This window comes from Python bivittatus, unplaced genomic scaffold, assembly GCF_059951505.1.
Source record: "Python bivittatus isolate LINGU-HERP-01145 unplaced genomic scaffold, Pbiv_v1 ctg000080_np1212, whole genome shotgun sequence".
Lineage (NCBI taxonomy): Eukaryota > Metazoa > Chordata > Lepidosauria > Squamata > Pythonidae > Python > Python bivittatus.
The window spans coordinates 21,608,806-21,623,051 of NW_028277035.1; the positions used below are offsets into that span (position 1 = coordinate 21,608,806).

The following is a 14,246-nucleotide window of genomic DNA, read 5'->3' on the forward strand; positions in this document are numbered from 1 at the left end:
TCATGACTACTCACGCAAAATATGATGACACAATTTACAAAATCATGCACATCTCCTTAACAGACATGAGAAGAAGCGTAACAGATGAGAGAAAACTGCTGTATGGTGGGCACGCCTAGAGTTGATAGTGTTTAAAATGAATGACAGTAATGCGATGTCCTTAAGCCATTCACTCGCACACTAGCCCATTCTACGCTCTTCTCTTTCTACCGCAATCATACTCTTCCTGATGAGGATAACCATGGAACAGATCAAACGAGAGCAATGGTGTGGAACATGTATACGTATACAATAACAGATATAATGCTTTTGTACTGTTATAACTGTAAGCCTATAATGAAAAAATTCAGACCTTTGCTTCCTATCATACCCATGCAGCCGGATTATCAGAGGCGCATCCAAATCCACCTTAAACAGTAGGAAGTGGTTCTTACTAGAGACAGCTCATCAACCTCTTGGGCCAGAGGAGGCCCCCTCGTGACTGGCGCAGCAGGTTTGGGAGAGGGAGCGGGTGATGTGTAGCCACTGTTGGGCATGTCCCCCTCGTCCATATTTCTGAAGGCAGCCAGGCCCATGTCTTCTCCCTGAATGTCATCCAGTGTCTCAGTGAGAGCTGCCAGCAAAGCTTCATTCTCGCTGTCTATAATCTGCTGGGAGGAGTCAGAGGAACACAGGAGAGAAAGAGAGATTAAGAAGAGGTGTTTCCCAAACACAGTACTTCCTACAAGATAAAAACTCACTTGTAATCACATTCAAGGCATTTATACAATTGCAGAGAAGCCAGACAAAGCTACTTCTGTATCATCATAAGAAGGGAAAACTGGCATTCCACAGCCTAAAACCATAATAGAAAAGTTTTGTTCCACAATAGAATAAGCCATTATCTTTTCGAATGTGATGAATTTACCAAAAACCATCTATACATGTTCCCTTCCTCCCTTCTGCCCATTACTGTTAGTCAGGGCTACCATATCTGGAATTCAAACATCTAGGAATGATGTTAGACTAGGATGGTAGCAGTCGCAGAAGACAAGCTCTTTGCTGCCATTTAGTGCTTGTAGGACTTTTCCAGCACAGGTGTATTAATTTGTACATAGTCTTTACTTAATCATTTATTTTCATCCTATTTGTTTTTGGTTTGGTTTCTGTGTGTGCCTTCGAGTCAATCCTTCTTAGCAAAGTTTTCAGAAGTAGTTTGCCATTGTCTTCTTCTAAGGACTGAGAGAACATGACTGGCTGAAAGTCACCCTGCTGGCTTTATGCTCAAGACAGGACTAGAACTAAGTCTCCCAGTTTCTAGCTTGGTACTTTTAACCACTACACCAAATTGGCTCTTTATTTTAGTCTATGACTGTAAATAAATAAACTTGAAACTTGGTTTTCATCCTATAATTCTTAATGAGACAAAGTATCATATTCATTATTTAATTTAAAGACTGAGACCCTAAGAACAATATATTCTTTGTAAATATACAAGCAGGCAGGCAGAGAAACTGGCAATACCCTAATACATAGCATATTTATATTAATTACAGACCTAACATTAAAAAATAAGTAGAACAACTTCAAAATTTTTGATCATACTGCTCAAAAGTCTTCTCTGGCCCTTAGTTCAAAAAAAAAAAAAAAAGAAAGGGGGGGGATACAAATGCTGACAAACATTACATATCAACAACCATCACTGTAATTCAGGAATAGATTTCTATTTCCAATGTTGTATAATAATTCTTTTAGTCAAAACCCATGCTTGCCTCAATCACAGTTCTTGATATTTTGATAGATACCAAACACTGGTGGTATGGCCAAGAAGAATATTATAATACCTACCTAGCATTTCAGCACTTAACATGCTCACATGACTGTATGCTAGAATGAAGTACAGCCATCAATTAAACCCACAATTTAAGGATACTTAAGGAAAACATCTAATTCAAGTATAATATACCCTACCCTTGCCCTTGCATGTTATTCCCATACTGCCTTTAAAACTATAGCTGTGATCACATGACACCCTGAGACATAAAGTAGCCAACTACATCTTAGTTTAGCCTGTGGTAAAAACCCAGACTGTTGGATGTTTAAAATTCAGTGTGTTGTATAAACATAAAAATGAGTTAACAGAGTAAACCATGATTAAATTCACTATGTGCGAATCATGCTTAGACAGTAAGTTTACTTAAAGACACAACAAATAACAACATTAAAACAAATATAAGCAGGTACTCAAGTCTGATCCAGGTCAGGGATCTAACATGGAAAGTGTGGCTGCTTTAGCCATTCTCTACACCCCTATTCTAATTCTCAGCCTCTGCTGTTGTCCCATTCATTATCAAATCAAAAAAACTGATCATCTTAGAGAATATAAATTGCAGACCTCTTTTTCATCCATTCTCAGATGGAACTGCAGAAGAGGCAAAGAACGAAAGATTCTACACTAACCTTTGTTCTGGTCCTGACTTGGACATAACTGATAATCACATGTTCAAGTTATGTGTAGTTGACCCTCAGCCTACCAGGCTAGTAATGGAAAGAATGCTCTAGAGACACAACACATTAAGTGTTGAAACCTGAATGTTGGAAGCTCTGATATCACACACACACACACACACACACACGGGGGGAGAAAAGCTTAGCTGTCTAAAACATTAGACACTCCAGTCTAATCCAGTTAGAGCTAATTCAAATACATGGCACACTCTTTCCCACTGATGCTTATTAACTCGTAATTCATATGCAAGATAGTTGGATTTATAACTTTCTTGCTGATATGTAAATTTACTTCATGTATAGGGCTGATATGGGATTGTTTTCAACAGACTATACACTGTGTATATTCCAACACTGTATAATCACTTGTGGGTCTTCTTGTGCTTGCCAAACATATGAACTGGCTCTCAGATACTTAGATATGTAGTTTGTATTTAAATATGTAAAAAGTGTTTACTGACTCTAAGCACATCTTTGGACTATCTGCAGCCATTACTACCTCATAATAGTGAAGTCATTAACCTCCAAAAGTCATGTGACATATGACAGCATTGAGGAGGAAACCAGCAAGAATGCAGCATTCTTTGAGCCGACATTTTCCTTCTAATATTGGCAAAATACTTCTTTACACAGGACATCAGCAGGATATCTTTCATGATGCTCTATGCATTCCAGAAATATTTGTATTTCACATATCTGCTCTGTTTATCTTTTCCTCAGTGGAAAATATGCATCCCGCAATGATGGTCTGTCAGTCACTCTGGACTTTTTAGAACAACAGCATAAAGCTGAAAAGTGAACGCAATACATCTGGGGAAGAACTTTTTAAAAGTTCTTAATGAATAAGACTAATCTGCAGGTCCTACTAACCTGAACTCTAAGATGATATTTATATTAAAAGAAGGAACAGAAAAGAAAAAATGGCATTTTTTCAATATGTAACCATTAATATACTTCACCTTTTGAACTATGAAAAATTGCTTATCCAAGCAATCAAAAGATGTGTTTTTTTATGCCATTTTCTTTATACTATATAATAAAAAGTAGCATATACATTAAATGACACTGTTACAGTATACAACACAGTCTGTCCAAACATAAGCTCTTATCCCACACTCTAGTTTTATATGTCCCTTCTCAGTTACTTCTAGGAGGCTCTACAGAGACTGATACCCACTTCACCATGAAAAATTGTTATAGGAATCAGTGTATAAATGAATCCTTCTATTATAGGAACTAAATAGCAATAATATTAGCTTTTCACACAAATATTTTTCCAACATCCTGCTAGGCTTGGCTGTTACTAATTCAAATCAAGGAGGGGTTGAGTGGGATACTGAACAAAACAAGAGAAGCTAAGACTGTGTGTTGCTAGCGCCAGTAACCCCCTTCCCTGCCAGCATAAGGAAGCAAAGCCTACCTGGAAGACTCTGCTGGGGTTCTGGCCAAACCCTATAGTTGGACTTGTTCTGGACTAAGAGGTAATTGGCAAAGTTTGGGTACTTGAAACTGTGAGATGCATTTTGAACATTAATAAATGAATCAGGCCTGAGATGAACAGCACCCACATATCTGCACATACATCCAGGACTAGTTTGTTAAGATGTCAGTTTAAAGGTTACTTTTCTCTGCACCAATCCAGACCAGCTTTGTCGTGCTTCTCCAGGGCAATATTGTTATTCTTACAATTTGAATTTGTGTTGTGGGACTGTGGATTGGTTCATTCTTTCCTCCACAATTTCAGGAAATTAAAATGGCATTCCTTGTTTGCACATAGAGTCTTAGCTTCTGCAGCAGATCAGTTAGAGGTTGCTGGGATAAGCAGCACTGCAGCTGGTCAGGCCTCCTACTGTAATTACACTCAGCGGTTACCAGAGGGGCTCCAATTACCACACTTCTATGCTGCATTTATTTAATGCATTTTAAAATTGCTATTTCCCGAAAAGGGCTGATTAAAACTCTCTCTTGAACCTCCACAAAAAAACAATGAAAAGAAACTCCCTAGGAACCATAGAAGAATACAGCAGTGGTTCCTGCTATAGCAGAAATACCCCCCCTCCTCAAAAAAAGGCTGAGCTGAGGGGGAGGGGGGTGTCAGGAACATTCACATTGCCATTTGTAAAAATTGATGAGGTATCTGGGAAAAGAAGCAACAGCATTTCCAGGGTTGCCTTGTTACTAAGCAAAAGTTACTGACCTGTAACCTGTGTAGCAGTAATGTACAGTATGATTAACACTTTGAAGGCTAGAAATACGGTGGAGTAGCAAAGGGGAATCAGACACTTTGCTTTTCTTTCATCAGCCTGCTTAGCTTTCATATGGAGGAAAAGGCATCGCTTCTAACATGGCCAGTATGGCAGTCGGGTGAGCTGGTAAGAGGACAAAACCACATGCCCACCTGCATGGGGCTAGTGAATGCTGAATAGAAGCCAGGCCCAGGGGAAGCAGTAAGGCAATGAGTTTGAGTACAACTTTAAGATCCTGTTCCCAAAGCACACTTAACTTTGTCAGCCAAAAATCCAGTCCAGCCTCATTACCAGTAGATCTAGCAACACAAAATTATACCAACTGATAACACTGCTTGGGGAACATAAAGACCCATCAATTTTTACCAGAAAATGCCTGGTATTCCATAAGTCCTTGCATCAGGAGAGTATTGGCAAGGTTTCACTACATCACTAGCTACTTCCCCATGGCTTGGTCACTGCAGCCACTCAGTGCAGCAGGAGCTATAGAAGTAGGTCTTTGTACAGAATTTAATACAAAGACCTACTCCCAGATCTTTGTATTAAGTTCTATAAAGGAGAGATGTCCTTTTAATTCCAACACTTTTTCTTGGAGGAGTAGATACACAAAAGGGTTCAGGTACTCCCACAATATGACTGTCCTGCATAGTGTTACATTAACTCTGTACACAATTGGATCAGTTTTGGAAATTTAACCTCTTATTACATTGACTAGGTCAACCGACCCATTTTAACATTCTCACAACACATTAACTCACTAACCCTGTCCATTGGGCAGGGCTTAACCACAGGAGAACTGAAGGTAGGAGGGTTGAATGAAAAGTAATGCCTCCAATGTTATAAGTCACCAACATATGGCAGTACTGATGTGCTAGACGTTGTGATATGTTCTTTAGCATCTGTTCTTTCACTTCAGTTGATGGGAAGTTGCCGTGAGAAAAGATTATGTTGCTATTGTTCATGAAATGGAAGTCTGTAGTGATGGCTATGCTGTCATGAGTAATGGTTATTCCCCCTGGCCTTGGGGTAGGGTGGATAGACTCCCCCCAATTCAGATTTATGTGTTGTCTGGATTGCCATCTTGTAACTATTTTGTGTGTGGGGGGCATATTAATTTTCTATTGTATTCTTATTTACTTGTTTTTGTGTTGTTTTTTAACTTTGTGAACTGCCCAGAGTCAGTGCTGTGTGGCATCAAAAACTGAATCAAGTAAATACATATAGTGCATCACTGGGTCAAAAAATATAAAGATGGTGAACTGGGAAGAGCTGATGTGTGTGATCAAATATGGAGAACTTGTGGAGCAACCAAGTTTTACATGAGAAAGTTTGATGAACTGATTAAGAACAATTGACAAATCATTCAAAGGGAAACTGCTGTCAAGCTTGGCATTTCACAAGAATATATGGGTCACATTACTGATGCTCTTCAATATCAGAAGGTTTGTGCAAGATAGGTTCCTCCCACAGTGATGGTAGAGATGAAAGCTTTAAGAGTTGAAATTTGCCAGCAATTGTTGTCATGCTATAAAAATGAAAGTGAGGAATTTCTTCACAACTTGATAGTTGACAAAACATGGGTTCATTGTTATGACCCAGAAATGAAGCATTAGTTTATAGGATATAATCACAAAGCTTCACCTGTGGAAAAAGCATTCAAAATCCAAGTTCTAGCAGATGGGGCTGTTCACATGGATTTCCTTGAACCTAGCACCACTATCAACTTATGGTGTTACACTGCAACACTCAAAACTTTGAAACAACAATTAAGCAGAATTTGGAAGCACAAGAAGGAAATTCTGCTGCAACATGACAACACTAGGCTTCACACCTCACTAGCCAAGAGGCAATTGTGAAGTTGGATCTTATCATCTTACCCCATCTGGCATACAGTCCAGGCTTGGTGCCATGCAACTTTCACCTTTTCCCAAAATTTAAGAAATACTTTCATGGGCATCTGACTTAAAAAGGTAGAAAGAACTGTCTTCCACCTGGTGGAAGAGACAAAATGTGGATTTCTTTTGTGATGGCTTTATGAAGCTTGTTCATCATTGGCAGAAGTATGTAGCAATCAGGAGTGATTATGTGAAGAAGTAAATACAAGGTAACAAAAGAGCTCATTTCAATAATTATTTTCCTTTCATATATTAAAACATCCCTATTTAAATTAAAGTTACAGCAGTAGAAACATTAGTTTTCATTCAACTCCTGTATTTACAGCACTTACAGCATATCCTGATTATGGGAGTACAAACTGTAGTATGAATACAGTGTATCCTAACGTGAAATATTGTAGTAGTTTGTGAAAACCAAGAAAGGAAGGGGAAGTTATAGGTTGTGCAAAAAAAGACTCTCATAAGCCAAGGGTATGTAATATGGTTTTAATCTTCACCGGCTCATTGCTCCATCCACCCAGCACCAGATTTTAGCTCGGTATTTGTATAATGGGTACAAATATATAACATATATTTAGAAAGTACTGTACAAGCAACACATTCAGAGAGAGAGCCTAATCTATAAATACCCATGTGCACAGAGATGCAAAGATGATGCTGAAGCTGGGGAGTCAGATAAAGCAGCCTCCTGCAGGATGGAAATTAACATTCTCAGGCCATATCATTTGTGCTGCTTCATAGAAGTTCTCCCCCTGCACCTGCCTCCCCTGCATCTTTCTCCTTTAGTGCCTCCCACCTACAGCAGAATAATCCATCAGTTTTTTTAAAAAAAACAAGCTGGATGCACAAGGCACCATCCTGTAATTTCCTTTTAATAATAGATCACAAGAGGATTGGCTCGGCAGCCCTCTCCTACTCTTCCACCTCCTCATTAGCTTTACTACACTTGCTCCATTTAGAAACCAAGTGCAAATTAATGGAGCACTAATCATGTGCAGAAAAGATATTAATAGCCTGGACCCCCTCCCCATCCACAGCCACTTTTCCTCATTTTCCTCATACTGATCTAGGAAAAAAAATAATAACCTGCACAATAAGCAATAGACTTATGAAGCCATTAAGCAGAATATCCCAGGTGCTTCTGTTATAAGAGATGCATAACCACGCTAGGAATGAGCTATATGTAGAGAGATTAGGGAATTTCTTTTCTTTAAATTTGGTTGAGTGAGAGAATTTATTTGCAAGAATTCCTAAAACAGCTGGGTTTATACAGTGGTATATAAGCATATAGTTACATATACACTATGATAAAATTGTAGTATTATACTGTATATTCTTATACAAGACCACACAGTTGAGAGGAATTCACCAATCGGCTGAAACCACACAAGATAGCTGCAATCAGGTTTAAAATATCCAGACACAGAAATATTTTAAGCTGGTACTCAAAAGTGTACAGAGTTAGTGCAAGTCAGATTTGCCCTTACAGGCATGTTCTAAAGTCAGAGCTCTATCAAAGAAGTCTATCCTCTATTCTTCTAAGCAAAGGCATCACCTGATACTCTTAACAGTCAAGAAAGTTGATATAGCAAGCACTTTACTTGAAGTAAATAAAGGGAGACAGTGGATGTACCAAAGATATAAAATGTTTGGGAGTAACATTCATGTGAGTGAACCCTAGATTTTTCAGGACTGTTTTTCTTTCTTTTTCTTTTTTTTCGTATTCTGTTAAGCCTATTTGTATAGGTTTCCCACCTCAACATGAAAAGATATTAAACCTTCAGCAATGTAATCAGAGAGGGGGTCTCTGAGAAAGCAAAGAAAGGCTTTCAGGGGCTGTATCTTACTCTGTGGTCACAGATTGCCCACCCCCAATTTAAAGATAACCCCCCCCAAATTTTAAAATAGCAAATAGGTAGGCAATGTAATTCTTTCTTTCAGAATTTGTATAATATGGCTCTTCAAACTAGTTGCAACCCTAATTTTTTAATTATTTCTAGTTGAAACTTTTAAATTACCTTTACAAGCAGTCCTACGTGGTGCCTGGATCACCACTGCAGCCTGTTTCTATGCAGGAAAGCAACAACAAGTGCCAGATGCTGTCAGCCGCTGAGCACATGTGGGCCTCTAGTGGCAATACTGGATCAAAAAGTATTCCTTAGATTGTGTACCTTTCTTCACAAAGGGCATGTACCCCTGTCCAGAAAAAGACATACTCTAAGATTCTTCTGAATTACCTAGCAGGAGAGCCTCCGTTTTATGAGGATTCCCTTCCAGTTTCCTACCCATTAGCCCATGATGGAAGTAGGCATCTCCAGACTATGAGATAACATGAAAAAACTATGGGATACCTTACTCCAAAACTTCAGATGACTTCACCCAATATCTTCACAGATAAAGATTATGTATATAAGATAGAATCTTGCAGACACCAAAGATCTAAAGCAACAGGCTGAACAAACTTCTTGAACTACTTCCTAAAATCATTCCTGCAAATGAAGTGGGGCCTCCAAGCTCCAACTCACAGATCTAGCTAAATAAGAAAATATGGTCAGCAATTCAAAACATATTAATAAACCAGGGAGAACCAACATGAGTTATACCTTCCCTCTCACCAGAGAAAGTTAAACAATACCAAACCCTAGCCTAATCACACTTAAATTGATTTAAATAATACTTATATTCTGGAAATGGACTCCCATCACTTTATCAAGCATACTGCATATAAAGGGGATATTTGCAATAGACAAGTATTCTACCAGTTCTAGTAAGGGTGACTAAGAAGCAGTCTCATGACTCATTTTCAAGGCAACCAGGACTATGTCCTCTGCAAAAAAAAAAAAAAAAAGCATTTTATTTCCTGAACTCACACATATACACTCCCTTTAAACTAAACATCCCTTTCCAAAAGGGATAAAGGTTGAGCATATCCTTAGGCTTTATCAACTAAAATCTGTCCCACATAACATAGCTAGATGATACCACTCCTCTGGAATGGTATCAATGATGGTATCAAATGTAAAGCAGATGTGAAGCACTTTACCCCCAAAGGGTCTTGCAATGCCAAAAGAGACCACCAAAGTCTTCTTTGAAAGCAGATTTCTATTTTAGAATGAAATGATAGTGAGGAAGTGAGAATCCTTTGATGTGGTCATACAGCCTGGGAGATTTTGTATTCTAGTCATCTTATCTGTATCATCACTCCCAATCCACAGGTAAATCATGGAACTGACCAGACCCTACAATGCAAAAGAGTAATTATGTCAGCTGCCCTTATAATCTTATTGTTTAATATGAAGTCCAGGGCTTTAACTGAAGTGCCAGATTTGTCAGATTCAAAATCCCCAAACTATTTACAATCCTATCAAATTCCATAAATCTGCGGGTGAAAACACAAAAGCCACTCCTAAATTCTACTTCATCAGAAAACGACCTGAGCACATTACTGGGGTCATACCATCCACTCTCCTAATTCCTAACCACCAAACTCCTACTTAATAAAGAAAACTAAATTCAGAGTATGTCCTCTTGCATTTGTTGTACATGGTTGATGTGGGAGTGATGAAGCCCTGGGTACCCTTTATATGAATACTTAAATTGCACAAATCTCCCAGCAGCATGCCCAAGACCATTCTCAGGTCAGGCAGTGAGGCTATTGAGTGATGGGAACATCAACACAGTAATTCACTTAACGACTGCAGTTGGAACTGGCGAACTGACATAAGTTGGGCACAGTCACATGACATTTCACTTTACAACCATGTCACATACTGATGGAGTTACCAGTCCCAATTGTGGTCGGTAAGTGAGGACTACCTTATTTCTGCCCATAGCAGCTTTCTTGCAAGGATAATCAACAACTTGGAATGGGTGTTTAATTCAATCAAGATTAAATTAAATACAGTTAACATGATTACTCCCTTGTATTTAATCATTCTCCACTTCTGTCACATTTAAAATTACAATTTGGTAGCAACTTGTAGCAAAATTACAATTTGGTAGCAACCCAAGGTTTTCAAGAGCTGAATGCACCCTGGGATCCCAGATGATACACTTCTTGAAGTAAAGGAAAGCTGTGCTGCACAGCAGACTCCCCTCTCTAACAGGGAATCCCATGATACAGAGTACCTGGAAGAGCTCAGAGTCATCTGTGCTGTACTGGCTGGACTCTGTTTCAGAGTGCTCACACCACCACTGGAACTCGCTGAAGCAATTGGCTGAGTCAAAGTCACTGGCATCCAACGGGGACAAATCAATCTCTGGGAAATCAGAGTAAAGGTGCTCCTCACCAGAGACTTCGTACTATGAAAGAAAGAAAAAAAAGAATGATAATGAGCATTGCAATTTACAGTGCCTGCCTACATATTCTTGATTACTTCATGTCAAATAATATATATCAGATTGTAAATGTTTTTGGGTGCTAAACCTAACCCTTCCCGCCATGACAGGGAGTGCAAACAGCAAGCCTTCCTGGAACAAAAGAAGCCTTTAAATAATCACAAGCTATTATCAACTCTTTCAAGTTCTGAAAATGTAGCATTTCCACATTTGCTTATTTAGATATGTTTAGCCTGCTCTTCAATTTTTTGAGGACAGATTAACAGCACAAAAATGTGATCAATAAAAATGTAAAAATATAAACAGGCAATATAACACTAATCCCATAAGGCTATCAGTGGCTGAGGAGCTACAAATGAGAGTCATAGAAAAACAAACAAGTGTATTTCTAAGCAAGCTTTAAACTGAGATGAGCAATTTGTTGTATGCACACTTTCAAACACCTTATCTGCATTTGCTGACCATGCTGCTACCCTCTTCCCTAACTGGGTTGAGAAAGAGGACCTGTCAGGACAAATGCCTTACTACAGCCTTTGGATTTACAAAAGCTGGATCTTGTTATGAAATAGAGTGCATCTGGTCAATCCTTGCTGCATATAATTTTCTCACTGCTAAAAGCATTGCGTTAAAATTGCTGAGTGGGAGAAGTTTTATGTTGGGGAAAGTGTGTATGGACACATGTACAGCCTCCATCTCATCTCCTGGTATTATACATGGTTCTTGGGGCTGAAAAGGATAACATGTAGCAGCACCACTTTACAGAATCAGCCTGCTGCAGTTAATTGAAAGCAGTGTTTCTCAACCTCAGCAACTTTAAACTGTTTGGATTTCAACTCCCAGAATCTCCCAGCTAGCATGTTGACTGGAGAATTCTAGGAGCTGAAGTCTACACAGCTTAAAGTTGTTGAGGTTGAGAAACACTGCTTTAGAGCTTTTGGGAAGTTGCCTATATACTCAATTTTGGGGCCAGAGGTAGATGGATTATTTTCTACCTGTTATCATCCGTAGGATGTAATTTGAGAAGCTCAGTGATTTTGCAACTAAAAATACAACAACATAAAATATATCCCAGGCATATTTTAGGGCAAATCTATGAGTAATTGGGGTAGAAAGGAAGGATTATCATTTTATGAAAAATCTAAACTCTTTTTTCAGGTCACTTGGTTGCAAATTTAAACAGGCCAGCAGTGTTCTGAAATGGGCCATTTGCTACCCTTCTTCCTAAAAAATCATTGGGTTTCAGATTTTTTATTATAATTATGTCTCCCTAGATTATTTCAAGATTATTAGAATTTAGATATATGGAAAAAGTAACTACTACTATCTGATTATACTTACTTACTTTGAATATATGCATAGATGCCAACAAAAAAAAAATCTCTACAATAAAGCAAAATAAAATGTTTGCCACTAAATATTCTCATTTAATTACTATTACTTCCATTTGAGAATAATGCTGCAGACCTAGCAACTTTCTCAAAACATATTAGTTTTGTATTTCCTATATTTACATGACTATAATATTATGCAGATTCAAAATTTAACAATTCTGTTCTTAGAAATACATTCCCACTATTTCAGTCTCAGGAGGCCAAGCCCTCCTGAAAACAGCTCAGATGGTTTCTTTTTTGGAAAAAAAAGAGAGGGGAGTTATTGGTTACAGATAATATATAATTTTAAAGTCTGTGTCTGCTCACTGAAACAGAACCCCCCCCCTCACCTATCACCTTTCTAAGCATAATCTTTCAAATTAAAAATGGCTTATTTCAATGTTACACAATGCATTAAACAGAATTACAAGATCCCCCCCCCAAAAAAGAGTTACTCCTTATGAGTAAAGGAGAAATTGCAGCAGGTAGCAATAAAAGCAGGACTGCCATTCTGATACTCTTCTTCCTGAGCTATTTTTCAGCTGTAAGAATTGTGATTTTAAGAATTGGCTCCAAATTGTTTTTTTGTTTTTTTTCCTTTCCTTCTTTGCTTTCCCTCACCTTTTCTGTCATATCATTTTCAATTGTTAAGTCTGTGGGCAGGAACACTGTTGATCTCATTGGCTGAATGTCAGATGCTTTGGATAGCTTTCAAGCCGAAAAGTAGTGTGTGTGGTGGTGGAGGGAGGAGATTTAAATAACATAACATAAATAATAAATAGTAAATTCACAAAGGTTCACAAACTTTTAAGCACCACTGTATAAGCCCAGTGGGAACAGAAGCACATAAGCATTTCATGTTTTTGGTCCGGTAGACATAACAGCTCTCTCCATACGCTCTGGCTTAATTTTTTTTAGCTTTTCTTTTCCTCCTGAGAACTTTCACCCCAAAGCTCCATCCTTCACCTAAACATTGCCCTACCACACTCAAGGTATTAAAAGGCAAACTTCAATATTTCCTTGTCCCTGGTGACAATCTCTCCTTACAGAAACAAGTTTCTCTAGACACCTATTCAATAAAGGCTCTAACAATCCGTTGTAATTTTTTTTTCCTTCTTCTCAAACCTAGCCAAACACAAGAATAATAGAGCAAAATCAATGGCTGGCGCACATAAGGCAATCTACGGTCTAAGAACCGAGCTAAAAATATCCAGTCAATCACAGAAAGCAGCTGAGACCCAGCCCTATTTCTACTACATTCTCAAGGTATACACAACTGCATTAATGTTCAACACAAAGCAAGTAATCAAGAAGGACAGAATAATGCTGCACTGCACCATTAAGGCTAAGTTTATCAAAAGTCATGGGTATGTTGGAGATTCTACCTTTGAAGATTCAGAATGAAGTAAAAGCTAGGAGAGGAGAATTGTTTTAACATCAAGGCCTGCCTAAATAATTGTTTATGCAAACTTGTGCTCTATAGCACTGTTGATAGCTGTACCTTATTTGGTTCTGGGAAAGAATATTAGAGCTTTAAAATTATATGAAGCTATGTGGAGTGGAATTTATATATAGTTTTATGTAGCTTTCTGCTAATTGTTAGTGATTTTCATGTCTGCAAGGAGACCTGAATCTCCAGACCCTCAATCTAATTTAATTCGTTAGACCACGCTGGAAAAAAGATGTCCAATTCTTACTTCAATATGCAACTCTCTTGTTCACGGCAAATACTGTGGGGTTTACAAAACACAATACCAAGCAATAACTATTCCTGATATTCAACTTTGCTGGTATAGTAGTACTTCAGTGTTCACTGACTTCAGCAAGGAAGGTTCAGCGTTTTTATCTGGCAAGTAATCTGCATTCTCTGTTTCTGTAATAACCAGTAACAGCAGTTAAATCTCTGCCCA

General features: G+C 38.3%; 1 protein-coding gene across 10 annotated transcripts in view; it reads right to left on the reverse strand.

The window, feature by feature from the left end:
• PPARGC1B (PPARG coactivator 1 beta) overlaps positions 1 to 14,246 on the reverse strand; it is a 141,173-nt gene that overhangs the window by 26,435 nt on the left and 100,492 nt on the right. For 6 of the 10 annotated variants that reach the window (XM_088133637.1, XM_088133635.1, XM_088133638.1 and 3 more), the window contains 2 exons: positions 10,757 to 10,930; positions 435 to 650 (listed from right to left, as the gene is read on the reverse strand). In XM_088133637.1, coding sequence (XP_087989763.1) covers positions 435 to 650; positions 10,757 to 10,930 — 390 coding nt within the window. The remainder of the gene's footprint in view (positions 1 to 434; positions 651 to 10,756; positions 10,931 to 14,246) is intronic. The other 4 variants (XM_088133636.1, XM_088133642.1, XM_088133641.1 and 1 more) reach the window with 1 other exon arrangement.